Consider the following 26801-nt stretch of genomic DNA (forward strand, 5'->3'; position numbering starts at 1 on the left):
CTGCCTCCTCCACTCTTACAATAAAATATCATGTCCTTCAGGTTATGTAGATATTGGTCTGATCCCAGAGGGAGCCTGGGACATTCGGATTGAGGAGTTGGCTGAAGCAGGGAATTTCTTGGCATTACGAAGTGACAATCCCAACAAGTATTTTCTGAATGGCGGCTGGACGATCCAGTGGAACGGAGAGTACAAGGCAGCTGGAACCGTGTTTACCTACGAGAGGACAGGACACCTGGAAAACCTGACGTCTCCTGGGCCCACAATGGAACCACTGTGGATTCAGGTACGATTAAACCGATGATGAGTGTATCTTAAAACAACATGTGAGCACCAGTGTTGTTGCTTGATCTTAGCAGGTATTTGTCTTGATCAAGTTGAATAAAGAAACTGGTTTAGAAACAAATCTTTGCTTTAATTAGTCTCTTGATTCACTTGATGAAAACCGAAATTATAGAAAAGATATTTGTTGTGTTCAGAGATGGGACAAAGTCACTGTTTTGCAAGTCAAAAGAGTGTCTAAAGTCTTTCCTCAACTTTGACTTCTGGGATCCTAGTAAGTCAGAATGCTCTCTTTACCAGCTGGCAACTATTTTAGTAAACACTAAGCTGAAAGTTTTGTGCAAAAATATTTGGTTCATAGTTTTGAAGATTTAAAAAAAAGTTTCTGCTTAATATTTAGTTACACCGATCAGCCACAACATTAAAGCCACTGACAGGAGTGAGGAAGTAAGTAAATAACATTGACCATCTTGTGACAATACAACGTTCTGCTGGGAAACCTTTGAACCTGGCATTCGTGTGGATGGTACTTAGACACGTACCACCCACGTAGACCAGACACCCCCACCCCATAGCAATGAAACTCCTTGATGTCAGCAGCCATCCCCAGCAGGATGCAGCCTGACACAGGAACACACCCAAAAACGGTTTAGGAACAACTAAAAAAAAAAAAAAAGACATGAAGAACAGCACAAGGTGTTGACCTGGCCTCCAAATTCACTAGACCCCAAACTGATCAAGTATCTGTGGGATGATCCACAGAGGGCCCTCCCCTCAACCCATTGGGCCCCCACTTACAACACTGTGTTGCCAGACACCACAGGACACCCTCAGAAGGCCCATGTCTGTTCTCTGATGAGTCACAACTGTTTTGGCGGCACAAGGGAGACCTAGACAACATAAGGTCATAATGTTATGCCTCATCGGTGTATTTTGAAGACTTGAGGTTTGGACTGCAAATTGGGCAAATCGAGCACTACGATGGTGGTGGCGCCTTTGGAGCTGTGACAAAGTATTTTGAGAATTTTTTACAAACCAAACGATCATTCAACTGACGGAGGAATTACTTCTAACCATCAATCAAAGAAAGCTATCCAGCTAATGTATACATTATGGCTGCCAAATACCTCACCTGCCACATCAATCTTGGGTGCACTGACTGTGTTTCAGGCTCAGGCCAAAAACACCGCAACCGGATCACATTCACAGCAATCCCATCAGAAATCATTAATTTTCATTAAAAGCAGTGACATTAACATTGTGGGACAAATAAAGGTATTCTTATTCTTATTCTTATTATTCTTATCTTCTAATTCTGTTACTGTGATGCAGCACGTGGCCATTTAGAAGCTGGTTTTCCATCTTATTTCAAGTGAAAGTCAAAGTATGAATCAGCAAGGGGACCTGCAACATCTGTTTGTTTAAGCTGACAAATGACCCAAACGGAGCTTGTGGTCTGGAAAAACTAGTGTGGCGTGCTTTCTATTGTGTGTGAAATCATTAAATCTGAAACGCAAATTCCAACTTGAGTCCATGTCATGTGACTCGTACTAGTAGTTTGTGATTGAATTCTTTAATTCCTGTGAATATTCTGACTCATAGTTCTCTCTTTGTTCAATGTATTTTCTTGTGTATGTTCCAGCTTCTCTTTCAGGAGACCAATCCAGGAGTACGGTATGAGTACACCATCAGTCGAAATTTTTCAGAGGACAACAGCATCCCTGATTCAGTTTTCTTTTGGAAGTATGGCTCATGGACTGAATGCAGTGTCACCTGTGGAGCAGGTAAGCGATACATTTTTGCTGTAAATAGGCTGGTATGCATGTACAGAGATAGAGGAATGTTTAATTCTTGGTTTTTCAATGCACGTTCAAGAATCCTTGGGAGCAGGCTTACTGCTTACAAAAAATTTTCTTAATCGATAATTTGACGGCAGAACTCTATGCTACATTAAGTCAGGAAATGAAAATAATATAGAATAGAAATTGTTTAGTTTGCTATTCCTGTACATTCTGTAGTGAAGGTCAAATTGTTAAAGTATAAAGAAGTATTTGTATAAGAATTAGATATATATTTTTTGCGTTAAAATTAAAATTTTCAAGAAGGTTTCAAACAGGTTTTCAAACAGGATCAACAACATCGATTACGTCAACTACGAAGTCTCAGTGTTTACTAAAAAAGATGTCAAAAGTGAGGAAATTCAGTAAATAGCCAGAGGCTTGAGAGATATTTCTCATTGTTAATATTTTTATATAATAGAGGGCATACAGTAACATGACCAGAGGAAAGCATTCTTGGTCCCATTCATCTTTTCATCCTTTCACATTTTTATTCAATATGTCTCATTCCACTGGTTCACCAACAACAAAAAACAGAAAATGGAAACACCACAAAATCTTTATTGGACTGTTATTAAAGGTCCAGCGTGTAGTATATAGTGCCATCTAGTGGTGAAGTTGTGGATTGCAGCACTCGTGTCACCCTTCCCTGTCCCCTTGCCTGGAAGCCAACTTTCCCACCCCTGTATTTTTTGTGGCTCAGACTAACCGCTACGCAGGGAACTGACTTTGCTCCGGCAAATACCAAAATCTTTCTCTTGATCCACTGTTTGGTTTGTCTGTTTTCCTGTCTACTGTACAAATATTGTAACACAACATCACAGACTCAGAGCAGCTTATGACAGATATGAAGGTCACAAAGATAACAACAACACATCTATTCTTATTTTCAGGGATTTATACTATAAAACATATGGACAGCATTATGGATAGAGTATTCATTTCAGGGATCGTACTCACTGGCTCTGGATCTTTGAATCAAAAATAATATCATATTGTGGTCTTTAGACACACATAACTGTATGAGCAAATGTCCTTGGAAACCTTTTGTAAAAGGACATACACTTTCAGTAATGGAAGGTGAAACCATGCATCTATTTCCTGTGTATCTCGAGCAAAACACAACAGTCTCCAGTCCGAGGAGCTAGCTAGTGGTCAGTGGGCTTTGCACTTGGCGTGTCGACGTTTTTTTGACGTCTTTGTGAGGATAATCCACACATGAATGATCTGTGGACTGACCACTGTCCTGACTAAAACACACCCATAGCTGCCATTGCAGGATCCTGATTGGTCTGCACCTCTGTGGATCAACCACAAGTACACAGCCAGAAAAACGTCAAGATGAGTTGTCCTGTAATCTTGTGATCTCATGAATCTCGTGAAAATCCAGCAATTTAATGCCTCCGCACCCCTCTAAGGCACTAGAACCTTTGACCAGATGCTTTTGTTTGCTTGAGGTCTAGACAGAAGCTCACAGGGGATCATGCCTGCGCAGTAAAGGCTACACACTGCGGAGGATTTTACCAGTCTTTTTTCTATTACTCTGTGTTGAATTTCTCCTTGATGTTTTATTCAATCGTTTTATCTATTTCTTTCTGTTGCAAAGCATGTTTGTGAACTGTGAATTGTGAACTTATTCAATCATCTGACTCGACTTAACCCCACTTGACGCCTGTTTCTGAAAAGGAATTATGACAAGGAATGAAGAATTAGAAAAATTATAAATGAAAATGATTCATTGAAAGTAATTCTGTTTCATCTAAAATTGAAAGAAGAATTTGAACGTAATACAGTGAGACACGATTTAAACAGCTGAGTGGGTTCAGGAGGTTTCTAAAAAGCTGAATTGCAGTGTCTTTACAAGTCAACCCGAGCAATACTTCATTAGAACTGTCTCCACATCTACATTAAGCTATTCATCAAATCAGCACTCCCTCAGGAGTCTGTCATCGTGGTGTTTGGTTCACACTAATCTACCATCAGAGCTGGTTGTTTTGACCTGTGCAATGAGCTTTGAAGAGCATTTACAGCCCTAACAATGTAAATGAAAAGAAATCCATGAAACTGTTGTCCTCCTCTGATGGATGAATATAAAGACTGGAAAGCATGTCCTGCAGCTTTTCTGAAACTACCATTGCATAAAATACTTTTCATGACTGTATATTCAAAGGACTTTTGTAGGACAACAGCCTCGTTTGACAGATTCAGACATGTTGAGTTGTCATTAACCAGCCTTACAGAGTGGACTGGAGTTTGATGTAGACTTTGACAGTCCATTTACTTAACAGGCTGACAGCATAAATGTAATTTATTCAGTCTAATATTTGGACTCCACCACCTACTCCTATTCTATCCAATCCTGCTTGTGGTCAGTGTGTACGTGTGATGAAACTCGTCCACCATGTTACTGCTGAATAGGCCTGACTTCCTGAAGTAGCTGTTGAGGTAACTGTAGTTAAATGTGATTTTTGTATTAGCAAAACTAAGCAACTAGGATCTTTTTTGAAGCCAACTTCAAAATTATACTCATTGGAATTTTATCAAACACGTCTCATTTGACTGTTTAATATAAAACGTACAGATTGTCCTCAGTGTGAATATTATTTTAATCCAGCTCATTGAGAGTTCGGAGACAGGGCTTATTACTAAAGCTTTTTATGAAGTTCACCTCACTCAGTTTTTTCGCCTTTGGCTCAGTTTCTCTGTCCTCTGGCTCCTCTTGACCGCCAAGGCTAAAGCGATTTTGCAAGTCGGTGGCAATGTTTCGTATTTATGGGGTGTTAAGTTAAATTCGAGGTCTGGAGGTGAAGCTTATTACTGCAAATGCCTTCAAGAGCAATAGTTGTAGTTTTTACATTTGTGGATCGTGATAATGGAGCAGTACTCCAGCACTGCTGACAGGGTGAGAAGTGTCTGCAGAAACAGACCTGCCTTTCAGGCTATAATGCCGCGAGTGCAATGTAATGTTTATGGTGTGTAGAAATGCAGCTCAGGTAGAATATGTGTTTTTAAATGTCATTTGTGTCTCTGGTTTTAGTATTTTAATATATATGTTCCATTTTTATTAATAATAATGGAGAGAAATGACTCAGCCCTTCTTTTGCTTTTGTTATGGCATGGCAAGCTCCCTTATAAAACTGGATGCCCTTGTTTTAGCCACATTAAACCAAGATGTCTACCACAATGCAAAGTTACCTGTTCAAGCTAAATGGTCCCAAAAAAGCCATGTAAGCACCGTATTGTTTTTTTTCCACCACCTTGTTTAAATGTGTTTTCTTTTGCATTTTATTTGCCTTTCAAGCTAACGTAGCTGTCTTGACCTTTAAAAGATGTTCCTGATGGTGTAAATTAGCTGTCAAACAAACACTGTGGCCCCCGGCAGAATCGGAGCAGAGTGGAAGCCCACTCGGGAGGGTGAGAGCAATGATGGACACAATCTCACAGGAGGGGGATAAATCTGTCACAACCCCAGGAGACGAGGCCTTTTATGTACTGCTTTACTGCTTTGTGTCATGCTATTGGAAACCGCAGTGTGTCATTTTGTGATATTTCTATGTAAGCAGAATAATTACGGGGTTTCGACTGGTATAATCTTTGGTGCCTGATTCAGGTTTCATAACGTGTAACAGAGACATGTGTTTGCTCTACGTGTCGTGGAGCCTCTTCTCACCTCTTAGTGGTGTTCCAGGTGTTCAGAGACAGATTGTTCACTGCGTGGAAAAGACAACTGGGATTATTGAGGAGCACTTCTGTGACCCTTTGACCCGACCTGACGATAACCAAACCAGGTGTAACAAGGATCCGTGTCCGGCCATGTAAGTTCACCTTCCAGACATTATTAACAAAACGACAGCAGCAGTGTTCACAGACACACACTCGGGAATACATTTATTTAATTTTTTTGCAGAAGTAAGCTCTTTGTAGTTTATGGTGTTATTTAAGTATTTGATTTTTTCTCCTTTGCTACCACGAAAAAAAATCAAATACTTCAACTGTTTCTGTAGAGCAAGACCAATTATAGCTATTTTGAAAGAATAATCTCTTCATATCAGATGTCAGTAATTTTTTCACTGAAGGAAGTGAGGTGAAATAGAAATATCAGGCAGGATACAGCTGGCAGGTTGCTGAGATAAAAAAAAAAACACCTCTCTGCAGACATTTTACTTTCCACACATTTTATTGCACCAAAATTGCAACTTGTTAGCTGCCGGTAGTGCCGACAGGAAAGCAGTTTCAGTTTCCTCTCAGGAGACGACTTGCACCAATTCCACTCGCACAAAAGTTTTAAGTGCGCCAAAATGCATCAATCTGGGGCCACGGTATTTTGTGAAAAGATAATAGTCGTGTTGTTGAAAGTTCTTATACAGTATAATAGCTATAAGTGCAATGTATGGCATGGACAATTAACACAAAAAAAAAAAATGTTTCTAAGTATAATCCATGTATGTGAAGAGGAAGTTGAGCCAGTACCACTTGTGTTTTTCACAATAGCCGTCGAGCAGCGATATTTTGTTTTCATCAGACAAACGGATACGTTCCTGCTATTAAATACCAGCATAACTATCTGTGTTTAATTGTTTTATAACTGTTATGTGCCTTTCTTTCTGTCTAGTGGCTAATGATTAGACCCACATTTATTTTGCACTGTGTGGCTAATTAACCACGGCTCAACACTGAAATTATACTTTCAAATCATCCAGCAGTCTTTTTTTCCTCAAAAACACTGTTTTGTGATGCAGTACATTTAGGTTCACACCAAAAAAATAAATACAATTGTGACATAACACCGTGCTTATTACAAATATACCACCAACATAAAGTGCCTTCACAGAGGGTAAAGGGTTCGGTCTGTTACACTGCCTGCCTCTATGTTCTCTCTTAGCGTCACCATAATAGTCGAGGCTATTTGTTGGCTTTTCTTGCGTCAATATAGTTCACCGTGGACCAGCTGAATGTGTCGGTTCAGTTGGGGGTCGTCATTTTATTCAGTGAAGTAAAACTTGAGACTTTGCTATTGACCAGCACTTCTGTTTGCTCCCTAGACATTCTGTGCCGAGGACAATAAAAGTGCATTCAGTGAACCTTTCTCACAAAGCCATCGAAAGGCGCATGAATCATCTGCATTTGTCATTTTCCATCACAAGAATACCATTAAATTGGAAATCTTTGCATCTTTTGTGTCCCCCCTGTGCAGATGGTGGGTCGGAGAGTGGCAGAAATGCTCGGCGAGCTGTGGGAGCTCTGGCTTGGCTAAAAGGACGGTGCTCTGCATCCAGGCAATAAGCGCGGAGGAGCAGGAAGCCTTGGAGCCCAGGCACTGTGAACACATGCCTAAACCTGACTCACTGTCCTCCTGCAACACACACATCCCCTGTCCATCCAACTGGACCACTGGCGGCTGGTCCAAGGTGAGTCTGGGGTGAAACACGAGCCTCTGGTTTTTCTGCAAATATCCTGATTCAAAGGGAAATGAAAATGCAAATTGTACTTGACAAAACCAGAATATTTTACAGACACTTTTTATGAAAATGTCTCTCTGTGAATTATTTTGGAATAATGGAGAAAGTTATTTGTGCTCTAAACTGCTAGTTTCTCTCTTTCACTTTGGCAACACGTGTGACAAACATCAAGGTTTTCAAAATCCAAATGCTACATTCTCTCTTTTTTGTTACACAAAGGATTCACTTGTTACTTTCATCCAGTGTTAATTCGTGATATCATCATCATCATCATCACCACCTCAGATCTTCAGGTCACAGACGTTTTCACACATAGACGCGACTTGGAATAGATTTTGGCTATGCTCATTGCTTGGCTCTGGTGAGAGCAGTATCAGACTGTGAATTGCTCACTAAACCAATTTGGCTTGCCAAGAAATTTGCTTCATCTTTCCCCCAGAGCCTTAACTTCTCAGCTAGCACCATCATCAGACCAAAATGTGGGTTGTCCGGTGCTTTGCTATATGGCCAGCCACCTGCCGAGCTAATTAGGTTCTCAGCACTCTGAGCTGTTCTTTTTTGTCTTGTGCCAATTAGCAAATCTAGTCCTCACACCACCTTGGATGACATTTTCTCTAATTTGCTCACTTTAGCATGATAATATTCTAGGATAAGTTGATACAGTGCTAAACTTTTATATGTTGCTTCTTATTCAGTCCTGGTTGTGGCTTAGGCCATGACCCTCATAAGTCAGAATATATAAAGGTCATCAAGACTTTCCTTCATAGCTACTAAAATGTGCACAAGAAATGGATGCCAACAGAATAAGAATGATTTTTCCAAATATAACTTTGTATTTTTTCTTTTTTTAAATGTGCTTTTTTCATGATACAAAGCATATACAATACACATTATACATGCTAATGGAGCTCTTGGCACATGTAATAACTATGTTTATGTGTTTTTTTGTTTTACAGTGTTCAGTAACGTGTGGAAGTGGAGTACGTCACCGTAACGTGACTTGCACCAGAAACACAGGTGTTGACTGTGAGCCCCAAAAGAAACCTCTTGCCGTCTCTACCTGCTACATACAAGACTGTCCGCAGGTTGTGGATAACTTCGGAGGTATCGAGTGGTCTGGAAGCGGCTGGTCCAGCAAAGAAGTGCTCAATGAAATTAACCCCGTACCCGCAGTTAAGCCACCACCGAAACACAGCACCACCAGGGCCCAGCCAAGAACTCACAATGATCTTAATAACGTTGTTGAGGGAGATTTTCACTACCACAATAACATTGAGGATACTGATCACTCTGAGGGTGTGAAGCGTGTTCAAGTTGATGACTTTTACTACGACTATAACTTCATCAATTTTCACGAGGACCTGTCTGACGACTTTGAGAGCGGTGAAAGGGATTCAGAGGACAATCATCGATTCAGTGTTCCACAGGCGGTCACGCCGACCACTAGAGAGAAAGAAAGTCCTTACATGGAAAGTACAACAGCTCCCTCAACCACAATTTCTACAATTTCAAAGACCGCCTACAGTTTGGAAACTGAAGAGCCCCAGAACACAAAAGCGGACAATGTGAAGAACAGTGGAAATTCAGCCACAAAAGAGTCTGAAAACTTGGAGGATTTTCTATCAGAGGAACATCTTCTGCCAGTGTCCACTACTCGCTCGCCACCACTGTCAACAACTCAGCATTTACAAAGAGTACAAGAGAAAAACATCAGTTTGTGGCAGCCTGAAAACATTAGCGAGGAGCCTAGTCTGGTTTTGACTTCACAACAGTCTCCACAGGTTGTGAAATGGGGGCAACATGGGGAGGAGGCTGAAAAAAACTCTGACAATCTCAGTGAGGAGGAACGGCATACTGAGGATGTCACCCCTCCTCCCACTCCCAGATTTCAAACCATTATCAATGCTGTCGCCTCTACAACCGTGAATTCTCAGGAGATGGAGGAACGTGACGGATATGAGTATATCTCTGCAGAACAAGAAGACGTAGAGAGTCCTTTGCCTTTCTCTCCCTCACCAGGTACTGTAAATCAGGTAAAGACTGACGTCCAGTTGGATGAAAATGATCCAGAAATACCTCAAACAACCAGTCAACCAGTTGACAACCAGTCAACAATATTTCCAAATGCCTTCACAATAGAGGATTCAGATATCGATCAGGTTAACTTTAATACAGTACATGCCACCAGTGAGAGCAATCAATGGGACACTGACCTTAACCTCGCCACAACCTCACTGCCTGCCTCTGAGAAATACACTCCTCTTTCTATTCCCTTTCTAACAACCTCAGGTAACCAAAATGCCTCTGATGACTCCACGTCATTAACTGGAACAGAAACCATACCTCCTACAAATCAGGAGGGAGCTGCTCAGCCGCCTCCAGCTCATTTCCTGACAACTACAACAGAGCAGACGCCTCCGAACCCTGCCTTCGGCGAAACAACTGGAACAGAATCCACAACCCAAGATCCGTTGTTTGAATTTCCTGATTTTGACTACAACGCAATAGTCATCCCCCCGATGACGAGGAGCAGCACTGGCCATGATCCTGACCCATCATACCAGTTTACAACAAGAACAGGCTCCCCTCTTCAACACAGCACATCAACAGTACCGCACAGGAAATCACCAACGCCTGCTGGGCCAGCTTTGCCAACACATCCACCTATTCTGTGGTCACTTCCAGTGCCAACGTCTGTCCAAACGTCAGCCTCTACACAAGCCACCAGAGCTGCCTACTGGATTGCCGGGAACTGGAGCGCTGTGAGTGTGCATTTATTAAAAAAATCTGTCTGCTTTTATTTTGCAGGCACTGCATCTGGTACCCTGTACACGTTTAAATTAATTGCTCGGAGACACTATTTGACCTCAAGCTAACGCAGCTAATGTCAATTTACGTAATTAAATTTCACGGTACATTTGTGAGATAGTTTGTTTCTACTCCCGTCCTTGCCGAGTTGTATGTAACATTAACAAATTTTGCATCACAAAAAAGCTCTTAAAGCCACACAACCTTAAACTCACGAAGAGTGAGGAGGTGTAACTGTATTTGTTGGCAGTGCTCCACCAGCTGTGGTCTGGGTGCCATCTGGAGACCTTTGGCTTGCAGCACTGGATCAGACTCTGACTGCGATGCAGCGAAGAGACCTGCACCAGCCCAGCGGTGTTACCTGCGTCCCTGCTCCTCGTGGAAAGTTGGGGAATGGAGCAAGGTGAGACAACTTGCTATTACTAATATACTACCAAAATCAATACATATAATACGTCCATTGTTAGCACGTAATAAATGTAATATATTTGGGTTCAAATGCCTGCAAAAATAATGTAAATTTTATCAGCCTCAGGTCAACTTTGTGATCACAGTCCCCATCTAAGATTATAAACCTGGCAAAAATCATGTCTGGTAAATACAGTTGCAAGAAAAAGTATGTGAACCCTTTGGGATTACTTGGATTTCTGCCTAAATTGATCATAAAATGTGTTCTGCTCTTCATCTCGTCTTCGTCACAACAATAGACAAACACAGTCTGCTTAAACTAAAACAGCACAAAAAAAAAATATGTTTTCATGTTTTTATTGAACACAACGTGTAAACATTCACAGTGTAGGGTGGAAAATGTATGTGAACCTTTGGATTTAATAACTGGTTGACCCTCCTTTGGCAGGATTAACCTCAACCAAACGTTTCCTGTAGTTACAGATCAGACCTGCACAACGGTCAAGAGGAATTTTGAACCATTCCTCTTTACAAAACTGTTTCAGTTCAGTAATATTCTTGGGATGTCTGGTGTGATTCGCTCTCTTGAGGTCATGCCACAGCATCTCAATCGGGCTGAGGTCAGGACTCTGACTGGGCCACTCCAGAAAGTGTATTTTCTTCTGTTGAAGCCATTCTGTTGTTGATTTACTTCTATGCTTTGGGTCGTTGTCCTGTTGCATCACCCATCCTCTGTTTAGCTTCAGTTGGTGGACAGATGGTTTTAAGTTTTCCTGCAAAATGTCTTGATAAATTTGGGAATTCGTTTTTCCGTCGATGACAGCAATCCGTCGAGGCCCTGAGGCAGCAAAGCAGCCCCAAACCATGATGCCCCCCTCCACCTTATTTCACAGTTGGGATGAGGTTTTGATGTTGGTGCCATTTTTTTCTTCACACATGGCGTTGTGTGTTCCTTCCAAACTACTCCATTTCGGTTTCATCTGTCCACAGAATATTTTGCCAGTAGTGATGTGGAACATCCAGCTTTTGCAAACTTCAAACGTGCAGCAGTGTTGTTTTTGGACAGCAGTGGCTTCCTCCATGATGTCTCCATTTTTGTTAAATGTTTTACTAATTGTAGATATGTCAACAAAAAGCATGTGCCAGAGATTTCTGTAAGTCTTCAGCTGACACTCTAGGATTCTTCTTCATCTCATTGAGCATTCTGCGCTGTGCTCTTGCAGTCATCTTTACAGGACGACCACGCCTATAGGGAAAGTAGCAACAGTGCTGACCTTTCTCCATTTGTAGACGATCTGTGTTACCATGGACACATGAACGTCAAGGCTTTTAGACACACTTTTGTAACCCTCTCCAGCTTCATGCAAGTCAACAATTCTTGATCTTCTGAGGGCTCTTCTGTGCGAGGCATGGTTCACATCAGGCAATGCTTCTTGAGAGTAGCAAACTCAAAACTTGTGTGTGTTTTTTATAAGGCAGGGCGGCTTTAACCAACACCTCCAATCTCTTCACACTGAATGGACTCCAGCTTGGCTGACTCCTGGCTCCAATTAGTTCTTGGAGAGACTGTGTTTGTCTATTGTTGTGACTTAGATGAAGAGCAGAACACATTTTATGATCAATTTATGCAGAAATCCAAGTAATCCCAAAGGTTTCACATACTTTTTCTAGCAACTGTAAATATAAACTGTTCTGGACAAGGTACAAAACTGCCCTGAATTGTGATAAATTTTCTTGTAATAAATGCAGTTTTGTTATAGTATATGTAGTATGTAGTTAGTCAAAGGCATGTTTGGACATTTTGTTACTCCTTCATCAGGACAGCAAAGAGCAGACTCTAAATATTGTGGAAATGTGGGTTGTTTTAAAGTGTGTGCAGTAGTATATGCAAAAGCACACCTTCCACCAGCCAGTCTTCTTTGCTATTATCTGCTGGGTGACTCGAGGAAACTGAAAAAGTAATAAAGAAGGCCGGCATTGTGTTAGGGATTGTACTTGAGGCTCAAGAGTTGGCTGTGGAGAGAAGGATGTCACACTACACAAAACCCACACACCCCAGCGGTCAAACAACAGTGCGTTCAGACTCCTTCAGCTCCACTGTGATAAAAACTATAACAGGAGGCCATTCTTGCCCACTGTAATATTTATCTACAATGACTCCTCTCTGTGCAGCTAGAGCAGACTCCTCCTTGCCGAGTGGCAATTCACAACGCACGTCTTACATTTAATTTCACATTAATAGCAATATTGTCCCTTAAAATGAAATGTCTTCTTTTATTTTTATTCTATTGATATGGGATAGCAGTTGTTTAATATATCTCTTTTAAGTTCACAAATTCTAAATGTAAAGCTTGGCGGTTAAAACCACACAGCAAATCATGCTCCCTTAGACTAATGGGACACTTGCAAGCAGCAGCAGCTGATGCTGTTTGAATAACAGTTGTTCCGTGTCTTTTCCCAGTGCTCCAAAAATTGTGAAGGCGGCTTTAAATCACGAGAGGTCCAGTGTTTTGACCTGAGGGATCAACGGCCCCTGCGACCTTTCCACTGCCGAGCCATGTCCTCCAGGCCTCAAACCCAAATGCCCTGTAACCTTCAGCCCTGTCTTGACTGGTACACCTCGTCCTGGGGTCAGGTGAGAAATGCAGTGATTCTGCAAAATCTTGTTTCTAATTGGGATATATACAAATGTGTTATCTGACAACTTGCTGGATGTTAAAATCTCAATTTTAGGTCATTGTTCACTGTGTTTGCCTCTCTATTCTGTGTGATGACTGCAAGAAGTATCCCCCACATATTTTCAAATTAAATAATTTTTAGACTGATAGCCATCACATAACATCATTCCTTATTCTTTATATCACTGCACACATTTTAACCTATCAGTCAATCAATCAGACTTTATTTGTGTAGCACTTTTCATACAAACAAAATGTCACTCAGTGCTTTATACAGTAATCCCACCTGCACCCCCTACCCCTCCCCAACACACCCACACATACACAGATGCACACACAACTTAACAATCCACGAAGCACTACAAATAAGAACAGCGTTCATTAAAACAAGAGCAAGAGCCGTGGAAAAGCTATCGTAGGTGGAGAAACACCAGAGGCTGTATGAAACCAACAACAGCAGGGTGAAATCAGTCAATAAATATGAACTCCAAAGTAGTAGAAATGAAATAAAACATAAGAGCACAAAGTGAGAAGAAAAGACACAAACAAACTAGAAATACTAAAAATGCTAAAAGGTACACAAGAAAGAAAGCAATAAAATTCCGTTAATAACAGAATAAAAATGCCAACTACTGAAACAATAAAAGAGATCAAAGTTTTAAATAGTCAATAAATAAATAAATAAATAAATAGATTCAATTAAAAGCCAAACTGAAAAGGTAGGTCTTGAGTTTGCTTTTAAAAATGTCAGTATTCTCTGCAGCCCTTAGGTCTTCAGGCAGGCTGATCCACAGACGGGGGCGTAGTGATAAAAGGCTGCCTCACTGTGGGTTTTTGTTCTAAGTGTGGGTTCTATTAAAAGGCCACTACCAGAAGACCTGAGGGTTCTAAGAGGTTCATATGATGAGAGCAAATCTGATAAATAGCTTGGACTAAGACCATTAACAGCTTTATAAACCAACAAAAGGATCTTAAAATTTGACTGGTTTAATTCAGAGCTGTATGTGGGGAAAAAAAAAAACATACACAAGCTTGAGATTAGCAGTCAGTCACTGTCACATGCCGTGCGACTTCTGAGAACCTATCGTGTTTGCAGCTGAATGACCGTACAACAGTTATCTTAAAAAAAATATATAAAAAAAGGAAGAAACGGTCACATTTGATGAATTATCCATCTGGAGGTGAGGCCTCCACATTCATTATGTTAGAAAAGACATTCAGGGATATATTTGAGATAGTCTAAATTAATGCAGTTTCTTTTTCTGTACAAAAACAAGTCCGTTCAATCAAGGCTAAAGGACTTTACATATCAGAATAGAACAGAAGAGATCAGAATTAGCACAATATTATCAACAATGGTCGTGCTCCTCAATAAAACAAATACATACACATCATAACTACGATTGTGCCGTCATATACAGCATGCAGATAATATTGTATCTGGAAATAATGGTCTTGTGTGTGTTGCATTGTTCAGTGCTCTGAGGTGTGTGGAGGAGGTGAGCAGCAGCGTATTGTCACCTGCCCAGAAGACGATCAATGCGACCGGGACCTTCAGCCTAGCAACATGCAGTCGTGTAACAGCCAGCCTTGCGCTCAGTGGCACTCTGGATCATGGGGGCAGGTACGCTGCACAATAGCCTGCTTGATTATATCTGAATCGAAGGCGACTGGGCTTGTTTGAGTTTTTTTTTTTGAAGATGTTTCATCCATGTTCTTAAACTCTAAACGACTACAGGGGGGGGGTTAGGTTTTTATTCGGAACATTTTTTTGGTAGTGCCAACCCAAACTCACAGAGCACATGATTAATGGCCTGATATTTCCACTTCTATCCACTTCATCAGGCATAACATTATGACCACCTTCCTAATATTGTGTAGGTCTCCCTTGTGCCTCCAAAACAGTCATCAGAGAATGGACATGGGCCTTCTGAGGGTGTCCTGTGGTGTCTGGCAACACAATGTTGTTGGTGGGGGCCTTTGGGTCCTATGAGATGAGGGCCTCTGAGGATCATCCCACAGATACTTGATCAGTTGGGAGCTAGCGAATTTGGATGCCAGGTCAACACCTTGTGCTGTTCTTCATGTTTTTTTGAGTTGTTCCTAAATCGTTTTTGTATGTGTGTCATTGCTATGGGGTGGTGGTGCCTGGTCTGGTCTAGATGGGTGGTGCATGTCCAAGTAATGTTCACATGAATGCCAGGTCCAAAAGTTTCCCAGCAGAACACTGAATTATCACAAGATGATCAATGTTATTTACTTCTCCTGTCATTACTAGTCATCATCTAACTCAAATCAGTAATGGAACATTAAGTAATGTAGAGTTTCCTGTGGGCGCCACTCACAGATGTTCTGAAATAATAACCATGATTCATCACCAGTCGTTCAGAACTGAAGAGGCCACTTGGATGAAATGTCTTCAAGAAAACTCAAACAAGTCCGGCTGCCTTTGATATGTCCTTGTTTTGCAAATACTTTGACCTTGATGACTGATAATCTTCACACACCTGACATTTATACACTGTTTTATGAATACACCCCTGTCATTGACTTAAACATGAGGTAATGCATCTGTTAGAATTCAGTATTAACTTGTATGCGCGTCTATGAATACATTTCCATGTCCACTATTCATTTTAAAAAGCTCATAACCTGTTCAGAATAATGAATATAGTGTTTGTGACTTTAAGGAAATCCTGTGATTAATTCCACACTTTACACCAAGTGTAGCCAGGTCAGATAACACTGAAGAATAACTGTATAAACTGGCATAAACACGGCGTCCTACACAGGAACTACTTAGTAAATGAACATGCAAAGTGATGAAGGTGATTTATAATAGACTTTCAGATGAGGCTGTCACCTTGGATGTCCTTGTTAGCGTTTGTGGTTGGGGAAGAAAAGGATGAGAACCATTTCTGTTGTGCAGTAGGCGAGCACAATGCTGTATGTTTATTGTATACTTCTTTATTATATACCTTGGCTGGAGAAAAAGGGAGACGCGTACAAAGATAGTTAAAAGACAAGCGATCGTATCGACTGAAGTAGCCGCAGAAAGAACGTTGATAAACTGACTGGATGAATGAAGATTGGAACCAGTGACTGAAGAATCTCTGAGGACAAAAGCATGTGTGTGAAGAATTTCGAGGTGACTGAGTTTGCACTGAACCGTCAAATTCACCTTTTGTGTTTAGAATTAGTATTGACGTTTTTTTAATTGACTCGCACCTGGAAAAATTCAACACATCCTTCCGTCCTGCCGTCTTTACTTCTGTCACACTCTCGCCTCAGTGGCGGCAGCATCGTTTGACCTGTCACTGAACACAAGCAAACGTACAGTCATTTTCTGTGTAATATTAAACTTCCAGGGAAAAAAAGAAAACAGAAAAAAAGTTGCTGTTTTTAATTCCCATGCTGGAAATTGTCAGCTCAGATTCTCCCTCTTTCATTCAGTGATGAACAAAATGAAGAATAAAGTGTAGACAAACCCAAAACAATGGTTTTAGCTCTGTTAAATTTAAATGATGTCTAGTTTTGTCCATCATGCATTGGTGACTGCACATTGAGCCTATTGTATGGCTCGCTGGTCTCAGTTTGCCTATGAGCAGAGTTGAGTTTGTTGAGTTTTGACCGTCAACTTCCATAAACATTTATAAAAAAATTCCCAATATCCCTGTGCAGTGTTCAGCCTCTTGCGGAGGTGGAGTACAGCATCGACTCATGAAATGCGTCAACACAAAGGCTGAGACGGACGAGGAAGTGGATCAAGCTCAGTGCGACCACGAGCCGCAGCCCGAGAGCACCCAAAAGTGTAACACGCAGGAGTGTGACAGCGCCCCCCCTGGTGAGTACATCAAGACGTAAAGGAACCGTTTAATGTGACATGTTTATCTGGTTTATATTATATTAGATTACTTGGCTAATTCACTATTCATCTTGAACCAAGAGAATCAAGTAGTGGCAGATTATTTAGTCATTAATGTGATTATCTTGATTGCTGAGAGCACTTGTGGACTGCATGCAGACAGACTGTTTTTCCTGATTGGGCAGCGGGAGGGGATTTGTATTTAGAATTTGTATTGTACTGTATTTTCTGTTGGCAGCATCAGTAGTTGTTCTTATTGAACGCTGGCGCTATATATATAATATATGTAAATTTAAAGGGTGACACAGTAGCTCACTTGTCAGAACTGTTGTCTCACAGCAAATTAGTGCAGGTTAGATTAACGGTAGCCCCTAAATTTATTGTAGGTGCAGGTGAAAGGACAGATGGACTGTGTTTGTTAAATGAAAATATAATGGCAGATAAACTAGAGAATCGGTGCAGGTTTCATGAAATGTCCTCTCCAATTGTCTGGTATCATGCATATCCCATTAAGTACGATGGGAGACCTGGAAAAAATAAAAGAATGAATTAAAACAATTAATTTTCAGTTAACACCTCCTCCTTCATGTTGTTTTTACTCTCTGAGCTCTTCCTGTATAAAACATATTAATTCAGTACTGCAAGTAACATACTCATATATATTTTTTTTTTTCAGCACAATGTGGGCCTGTTGAATATGTACATTATAAAGTACATTATAAATTGTTGAGCTGAACTTGAATATCTAAGATTATATCCATTTCTATACGTGAATAAATATGCGCTGTTGTTTTTCAGCCAAAGGCAAGGCCAGAGAAGAGACAGTTATAAGCTCTCCTTCAAAGAAACACAACAGTTTAGCCGTTTCAAAAGATAAATGGAATAGATAGAGCGGACAGAAACCTCTCAGCTTCCCGTTTGGTTTTTGTGAAATATGTTATCGTGAGAGGAAAGCCTATTTCATGGGATATAAATTGAGTTTTGAAAGGTGAATGCAGTGGTTCTTCATAAGCCACTTGGTTTCATGGGTCACTTGAGAATCACTGAAGTATGAGCCTCACCTCACTTTTAAAAAGACCTTTCAAAGGAGAACACATGCCTGGTTTGTCTTGGACAGTCAATCCTTTTTTTTGTGTTCTGGTATTCTAGGATGCTCCTTAGATGGACTAAATGTTGAGCGAGTTAATTCAGCATTTAGTTAGTGCTTGTGGTGTTTTATTCTTTGCATTGCCAAGCAAAGCGAAAAAACCTCCACTGAAACTATGCTTTTGTAAACGTTACATATACAGTTTGAGGAATGTGTTTCCATGTTTTTGCATTCTCTTAGTAAAAAGCTGTAACCGAATTTTATATTTTGAATATACAACGATCAGGCATAACATTATGACCACCTTCTTAATATTGTGTAGGTCTCCCTTGTGCCTCCAAAACAGTTGTGACTCATCAGAGAATGGACATGGGTCTTCTGAGGGTGTCCTGTAGTCATAATGTTATGCCTGATGAGTCTGTGTCTACGTCGCTGTTACGCACCTGTCCATCGCCACATAAAGCCTTCCCAAACATTTTGATGGACCCGGCATATCCGCCACACAAACACGTAGTCTTATCAGAACATGTTGGAGTAAAAGGTTTGAAAGATTAATGGTAGAAGTTGTGGTTTTTCTTTAGTGGTAAGTTAGCAAAGCTTTGAATCGACTAATATAAACATTTATTGATAGATTAAGAATGGAGAAAAAAATAAATAAATCTACTTCACAGTGCAGGGGTTTGGTATTTGTAATTTGCTCAATGGGAGTGTTGGTTGGATTGCCATGAAATGTAGTGCAGAAAGTCTCCAGAGGATGACTCCTACTGACTTAGGGGTGGACTGTGCTCTGACTTTTGCTTTAGCTCCGGTAAGTTAACATTTGTGTTTTTCATTTTCATTCATCCGTTGAACGCATTGCCCTGTAACTTGGTACAGACTCGTGTCAGAATCAGGCAATGTCTAAACATCTTGTTCCATCATCAGGACAGAATTTCAGACGCCCAAAGCATTGCATTTAATATCAGCCTCCCAGACCAGTTGTCGTACCTGTAGACTCCGTGAGAAGGACCACTGCTGGCACTTCAGATTTAATGGACTTTCTTGCACCTTCTAGCCTGTGGACCTTTCATTTCTATGTTTATTATCGTGAAACCCAAAGGAAATACTCAAAGAGCCTCCGATCCGTATTGGTTTCTTACTTCCTCCTTCCAGAGTCCTCACGTCCACTGATATTTTTCATTAGTTGCACCGTAATATGGGGAATGATGACGGATCCACGTGTCAAGTGAGTGCATCTGAAAATGTAATTTACAGAAGAGAGAAGGTCAGACCTTAAAGCAATAAGCTGAAGGTGAAATCTCAGCTGATACAGGCTGGGATTAAATCAGTTCACACCGCTGTTGAATGGACAGTGACTGTAAACGCACAACAGCGATGATGTTGGTTGAAATGTCAACACAACAAAAGCACTTACCTCAGCTGTCAACGTGAATTATGGTTGGAATTCCTTGGAACTAAGGACGAACCACAAAGAGAGATGCGAATGACGCTGATCCACTGATCCTCCATTTGTCACTGATTGTTCCTTTTCAGCCTTTAGAATAATCGCAATAATCGTAACAATAACAACAATTTAACACTTTATAAAACATATAAAGAAATAAAGAGGAAAACAGTTCAGCCCAGACCACGTAATTGAAATTATGTCTGGATGTACGGGGAACAGATATGAGTTTTGGCCGTCAAAAGCAGCATTGATGTGATGCCACATCTCGAGACCAGTGGAAAGGCTGACTACAGTAGCCTCAAAGCCCTTCTTTGTTAACCGGGCACGCAGAAGACGAGTTGGAACTTTTTTTTTCCCCGTCTTGGATAGAGAAGAAGAAGACTTTTGCGATCAAAGCAACCATTCACAGCAGGAAAATTACAGACTACGTCTCCTCTTTTTCTTGAAACACATCATTCATGGCCTGACATTTCCACTTCTGATTTAGGTTGTTAGCCTCAATTTTTTTACTTGCAGAAAATTGAAGTGTGTCTCTGATTCGTATGGCTCTTTGAAGATAATGTCTAGAAGTGTCTCCCATTTGTGCAATAGAGCCTTATTTTTCCTCCCGTATATGTTTGAAAGCACCACTTCAGCTACAGAGAGTATGATATTCCGGTTTCATTATAGTATACATATACCAATCAGGCATAACATTATGACCACCTTCCTAATATTGTGTAGGTCTCTCTTGTGCCCCCAAAACAGTTGTGACTCTTCAGAGAATGGACATGGGCCTTCTGAGGGTGTCCTGTGTTGTCTGGTAGCAGAATGTTGTTAGTGGGGGCCTCTGTGGATCATCACATACACTTGATCAGTTTGGGATCTAGTGAATTTGGAGACCAGGTCAACACCTTGTGCTGTTCTTCATGTTTTTTTAAGTTGTTCCTAAACCGTTTTTGTGTGTGTGTCTGTGTCAGGCTGCATCCTGCTGTGGATGGCTGCTGCCATCAAGGGGTGTCATTGCTATGGGGTGGGGGTACCTTGTCTGGTCTAGGTGGGTGCTACATGTCTAACTAACGTCCAGGTTCAAAAGTTTCTTTCTGTATTGTCACAAGATGGTCAATGTTATTAACTTCCCCTGTCAGTGGTTTTAATGTTGTGGCTGGTCGGTGTATTCCTCTGTTAACAAATCAGTGTACACCAGTGAGCCAATACATTATGTTGACTCAGTTGCCTTGAATAGCAATGACTATGTTTACATGGACAATATTTCCTCTGCCCAACTTAAATGAATCCACCGTTAACCGTTTGCATGGTTGCCGAATTAAGTAATGAAATAAGATACATGTGTTTAAATGATGTCATGACATCAGTCAGAACAGAGCTTTGTTTGATGTGCAAAGTGGTTCTGCACAATGTGGAGTTTCAATTCTGTGGGAAATAGAAGAAGAAGAAGAATTATTTTGTCGCCCCCAACTTTAATAACAACACCGAATGAAACAAACAACTGGTTGTTTGTCCACCTCCAGGTTCCTGTTCTGCTTGGACACTCATCACATTACCTAATGTTTACTCCACGTGGGTAAACATGCATAGAAAGAATGTGTTTATTCCACATTGAGGTGAGTAATTGAGGTGGTAAAATGTGTTATTTTTATTCTGACAGGGGTATCACTCTGATTGTTAGCCATACGCTAGCATCCATGTAAACAAACTGTACTGAATTAAATGCAAAAGTACTTGTTGTTTAGCCTGGCCCACTGACTGTAACGGGGTTGTCAAAGAAATAGAAACGTGTCAGGACAAAACAATACGGTTAGAAAGTGCTTCAAAATACAGCCAATTAAATGAAAACGCAGTTGAATCAACAGCTCTCTCTTTTATTTGAAAACATTAATGCTGAATATCATAACCTTCATGAAGATAAGATTCCGTGCAGGACTGTTATGTTAGAATGCATTAGTGTGCGTAATGAACCAGCAAGAGTTTATTAGGTGTATAGCCAAAAAAGGTTTAAAAAGGCAACTGGACTTGTAGAGTTTGTTCAGAAGACGTTTCACCACTCATCCGAGTAGCTTCTTCAGTTCTGGTGGACTGGTGGGAAATCTGAGGTTTAAATAGGAACTCCTCCTGAAAAAACTTGCTTGTTATGCTAATAACCAGAAACTGGTGCAGCTAATTTCCCTTAACGACTGGGTACTTACCTGTAGTGGAGGGGGGGACTGTGTTGTCCCTGTCCTCTTTCCTATGAATGGTTCTCTAACGACTCTTGTCCGTCAGAGGCTCCAGTGTCAAGGTGTGAATGAGACTGAAACTTCTTGGGGACAGAAGTTAAAACTGTATTGTAAATAGATGGCAAATTAAATCTCAGTCCACCTCCTCTGTTTAGTGAAGGTTTTTCCAGTTTGACATAGATGGCTTCCTTTACTCCTCTTTCAAACCATCGGTCTTCTCTGGCTAAGATTTGGACGTTGTTATCTTCAAAGGAGTGTCCTTTGTCCTTCAGATGTAGGTGGACCGCTGAATCGTTTCCTGATGAGCTGGCTCTCCTGTGCTGGTACATGCGTTTATGGATGGGTTGTTTGGTTTCCCCAATGTATAAATCTGTACACTCCTCACTGCACTGAACAGCGTACACCACATTACTCTGTTTTTGCCTGGGTGTTTTGTCTTTTGGGTGGACCAGTCTTTGCCTAAGTGTGTTTCCTGGTTTGAAATAAACTGGAATACGGTGATTTCTGAAAATTCTCCTGAGTTTTTCGGACACTCCAGACACGTACGGGATGACGATGTTTTTTCTTTTGTTGTTCTCCTCCTCTCTGTCCCTTTTGGGGTATCTTTTTAAGCCTTTTAGAAAGGCCCAGTTGGGAGATCCACATGTCTTAAGTGCCCGTTTAATGTGCTTTTGCTCCTTCTCCTTGCCATCCGGTCTTTTTGGATATACCATGACCTGGATGACTGAGAACCTTCACAGACATTAGGTGTATAGGTTGAATCTATTATGGTGTATGTGGTGATTCATGGTGGCTTCACCTGACACCTGAAACAAATATAACCACATTAACATGTCCATCTCTTGTGCAGCTCCTTCCTATACGTGCACATTCTGCAATTAAACAAACATCACCTGCACAATTTCATTTCATTTTGTGATGTAGGCCATAGCGGTTCAGTGGCATTTCTGTTTTTATACATCAGATGTGAAATCAGTGTTCCTCAGAGGGCAGCCCGCTGGAGTCTGAATGCCAGCTTTGCTGACATTTTGAAGTCACAGAGGTATAAAAGTGTTATCGTAAATATTTGTGGCGTGTGATAACGTGGCTGCAAACAGCTGGCCATGTCGGCTCCGTTCGTGACCCTTCCTCCGTGGTTAATCATTTGTTTATTTTTCTCTCGGCGAGCAATCAGATGCCTGCAAAGGTTCTTTTTCCCCCTCCCCGTTATCAACCGAAGGCTGGTAATCGTTCAGTCATACCGCGGACCGTGGTGCGTACATTCAGCTTAACAAGCAGCAATACATTTGATGATTTGTGCAATTTTTAATTCAGCTCAGTTTAATTAAATCTTATTTCCATTGCGTCAATAACAAGCCAAATTGTCTCAGGAGGCTCTACAGTACCCATCAGTCTATCCGTCCGTCTGTAGATAGATTCACACATGCTTTTACACAAATCTCACTCATTAAGCAAACGACCCGGGCACTCTGAATCCAGAAGTCTGACTATAGTTACACACTGCCGTGAATCAGAATCAGACGGTTTTGATCCATCTGATGTCGACTGAAAAGAAAACATAACGATTTTCAGAGAATTTAAGGCTCACTAATGCCCAGTCATGGTTTTTGCAAAGCAATAGCATATAAAGTTTCACTCAGCAGGCCACATGACGTCCATTTTTATACTAAGACATTCCACCTCTCGAGAAGAAGACATCAGCACTTTTTCTTTTAAAGAAAAAAATACATTCAGATTTAATAATGGATGGGTTTAATAATGACCTCCATTCCTTTCAGTCGGTAATATCCTGATAAAAACTTTAAGGTCGTAGGTTTATGACTCAGAAAGTCTGATCTATTCAAATAAAGTTAGGTAGTTTGGTCGAAGGACAGCGAGATGTATGAATGTCTCTCATCAAAACTTTTGAACCACGGAGTCTGGTTGGTTTGTTCCCGCAGTAAAGATCTGATTGTACTGGATACATCCAAGTAATGAAGTGGATATTTGTGAAGGTAGTGTGTGAGTCTAAAGAGACATTCATGCGCACGCTTCATCGTGGATTAACTCCCAAAGGTATTAATGGTGGAATGTTAGTCCGCTTATCACAACTGAACAGTGATTGCTTTATAATATGTTAAAGTCAGAGGGACAATTCAACTAATTAAAGCCATGCTCTGCTCGCATTGTATTCGCATGTTTAGACTATTGTTTATGTTAAGACAGGACAAATAGTATTTAGCGTTACACAGAGTACATTTTATACTTGTGTAGCATTTTTCATGGATTAGGCTTTTAGGAGCTTGATTTAAAGATGTTCTCCTTAGTTTTCAGTAAAATAAGAAGAGAAGCTGTGAACAGGGACCGAGGTGTTTTACATGTCCTCAGATGGAAGCTTCACACATTTGACTGAATATATTACCACTTTGATTTCAAATGAATGATAATCAGTTATTCAAAAAATGTATTGCTTCGTGCATTAATTAATAACGATGTCTGAAAGTGCCTAAGTGTCGCCCATCTCCCTCGGCTGCATTCATGCACCACCTCTCTCACGATGTTTGAATTAGTCATTCATTTGGTAGATGCAACGGCCAGAGGCAGGAACATTGAGCTTCAAAACAGTTCTTCTGGAAACCCTTAGGTAACGTCACGGAGGGTTCTTAATATACACCGAACAGGCATAACATTATGACCACCTTCCTAATATTGTGTAGGTCTCCCTCGTGCCTCTAAAACAGTTGTGAATCATCAGAGAATGGACATGGGCCTTCTGAAGGTGTCCTGTGGTGTCTGGCAACACAATGTTGTTAGTGGGGGCCTTTGGCTCCTATGGGTTGAGGGGAGGGGGCACTGTGGATCATCCCACAGATACTTGATCAGTTTGGGATCTCGTGAATTTGGAGGCCAGGTCAACACCTTGTGCTGTTCTTCATGTTTTTTTGAGTTGTTCCTAAACCGTTTTTGTGTGTGTGACTGTGTCAGGCTGCATCCTGCTGGAGATGGCTGCTGCCATCAAGGAGTGTCATTGCTATGGGGTGGGGGTGCCTGGTCTGGTCTAGGTGGGTGGTACATGTCTAAGTAACATCCACATGAATGCCAGGCCCAAAAGTTTCCCAGCAGAACATTGTATTGTCACAAGATGGTCAATGTTATTTACTTGTCCTGTCCGTGGTTTTAATGTTGTGGCTGATCAGTGTATGTTCTACTTGTAAAAGTGAATATTTACACAGATTGTGCCTCCCTAGTCCTCCTCGCCACTGAATCACATCTGTGAAAATACTGCAGTTTAACTTGCTTCAGAGATGTATGTTCTGATCGGTGTGCAGTCAGTGGTTAAAGTGAATTGGATATAGTACTATACCACTGATATTATATGCAGTAGAGGCTATGCTTAACTAGCTTATCATAACTAAGTTAATTTACCCTTTTTAATGTTTTTTAAAATATAGAATAAAGGTATTGTGTGACAAATATCAAAGCACAAGACTCTAGCACTGACTACTTATGGCAAAGTACAGTACATCAATTTGTGGCAACTTTGTTTCTTTCTACACCAAACTAAAATACTCTGTAGAGTGTTAGAATAATGCTTGGTATGTAAATAAACCATTTAGTGGTGAGCAGATGCAGACAGAAGTCAAAGCTCAGGATCAGGACTTCAGTGACCTCTCAGCGGTTGAGGTTGTAGGAGGAGACACAGGGGGGCACCTTAGCATTTAAAGAATCTGAGCTTTTATGATGGCTGCAGCTCTGATACTTTCCCTCAGTCAGGAACCTTCTGAAGCTGAGTATTCAGCTGCAACTGTTGTTTTCTTATCCAAACCTTGCTGTATTCTATCAAACACTCATTTTGGACAAGACAGACTGTCAGGGCTAAAGTTTTGCCTTGTGTACAACACTGAGGCAGTCGACACTGAATCACAAACTAATGGCATTTATTTTGCTGCACTGTAACCCGCCGACACTCAGGGAAGAATGCAGAATCAATACTTACACTGCACGTAGAGCCATGTACAGTGTGTTTGGCATGCATTTCCATGCATACAAATTAGCCAGTTTTCTTCTGGTGTATTGTGGCATTCCCGTCTAATCACTTCAGACATCAGCCCACATCACAGCTTATGGACAGCTGCTAATTCAAAGCCATTCTGATGCTATGTCACAAAGGATAATGTTCAGGACTGTAATTGGATGCAGATCAGACACGTTTCTAACCTAAGAGGAGTTCAGACGTGATTGAAATGTAAAGAGATGGAACAGAAGTTCATTTTATCTGTCGTATGTAGAATATGTGTAATCTAAATCTTTTCAGCCACACAAAAGGCTAACCAGAAGTGTCAGTTATTACCCTCCCTCTCATTTAAATGTATTTTATATGGACAGTAATGAGAGAGGATCATCACTCATTGATGCAATTTAGTAAAGTCCTGTTGCATGTCAGCATGACTTGCTGCAGTGTGATGAAATATGGCAAGCTAATCACTGCTCCGCCCCGTATCTTCATGCTTTTTTGAGGGTTTGTAAGGCGAAAGCTGCCTTAATCAACCTCCCTCTTGTGAAATGTGGACTACCGAAGGCTGCAGGGGCATTAGCTGTGACTCAAATTCAGAGTGTGAAACAGGTGGTTTGACAGAAAACGTGTAAGACCTCGTGTTCAGCTGTGTGAAGCCAAGACTTATTTCCATTTTTGTATGCCAGACACTATGCCAAGTCTGCAGGTCATTAATATCA

General features: G+C 40.9%; 1 protein-coding gene across 1 annotated transcript in view; it reads left to right on the forward strand.

Annotated features, from left to right (window-relative positions):
* The window catches only part of adamts7 (a disintegrin-like and metallopeptidase (reprolysin type) with thrombospondin type 1 motif, 7), a 97246-nt gene that overhangs the window by 59920 nt on the left and 10525 nt on the right, over nt 1-26801 (forward strand). Inside the window, exons 15-23 of the mRNA XM_084541124.1 lie at nt 42-286; nt 1925-2066; nt 5809-5935; nt 7315-7528; nt 8536-10341; nt 10638-10790; nt 13257-13430; nt 14951-15097; nt 17155-17317. Coding sequence (XP_084397250.1) covers nt 42-286; nt 1925-2066; nt 5809-5935; nt 7315-7528; nt 8536-10341; nt 10638-10790; nt 13257-13430; nt 14951-15097; nt 17155-17317 — 3171 coding nt within the window. The remainder of the gene's footprint in view (nt 1-41; nt 287-1924; nt 2067-5808; nt 5936-7314; nt 7529-8535; nt 10342-10637; nt 10791-13256; nt 13431-14950; nt 15098-17154; nt 17318-26801) is intronic.

The sequence above is a fragment of the Chelon labrosus genome (genome assembly GCF_963514085.1).
Source record: "Chelon labrosus genome assembly, chromosome: 3".
Taxonomy (NCBI): Eukaryota; Metazoa; Chordata; class Actinopteri; order Mugiliformes; family Mugilidae; genus Chelon; species Chelon labrosus.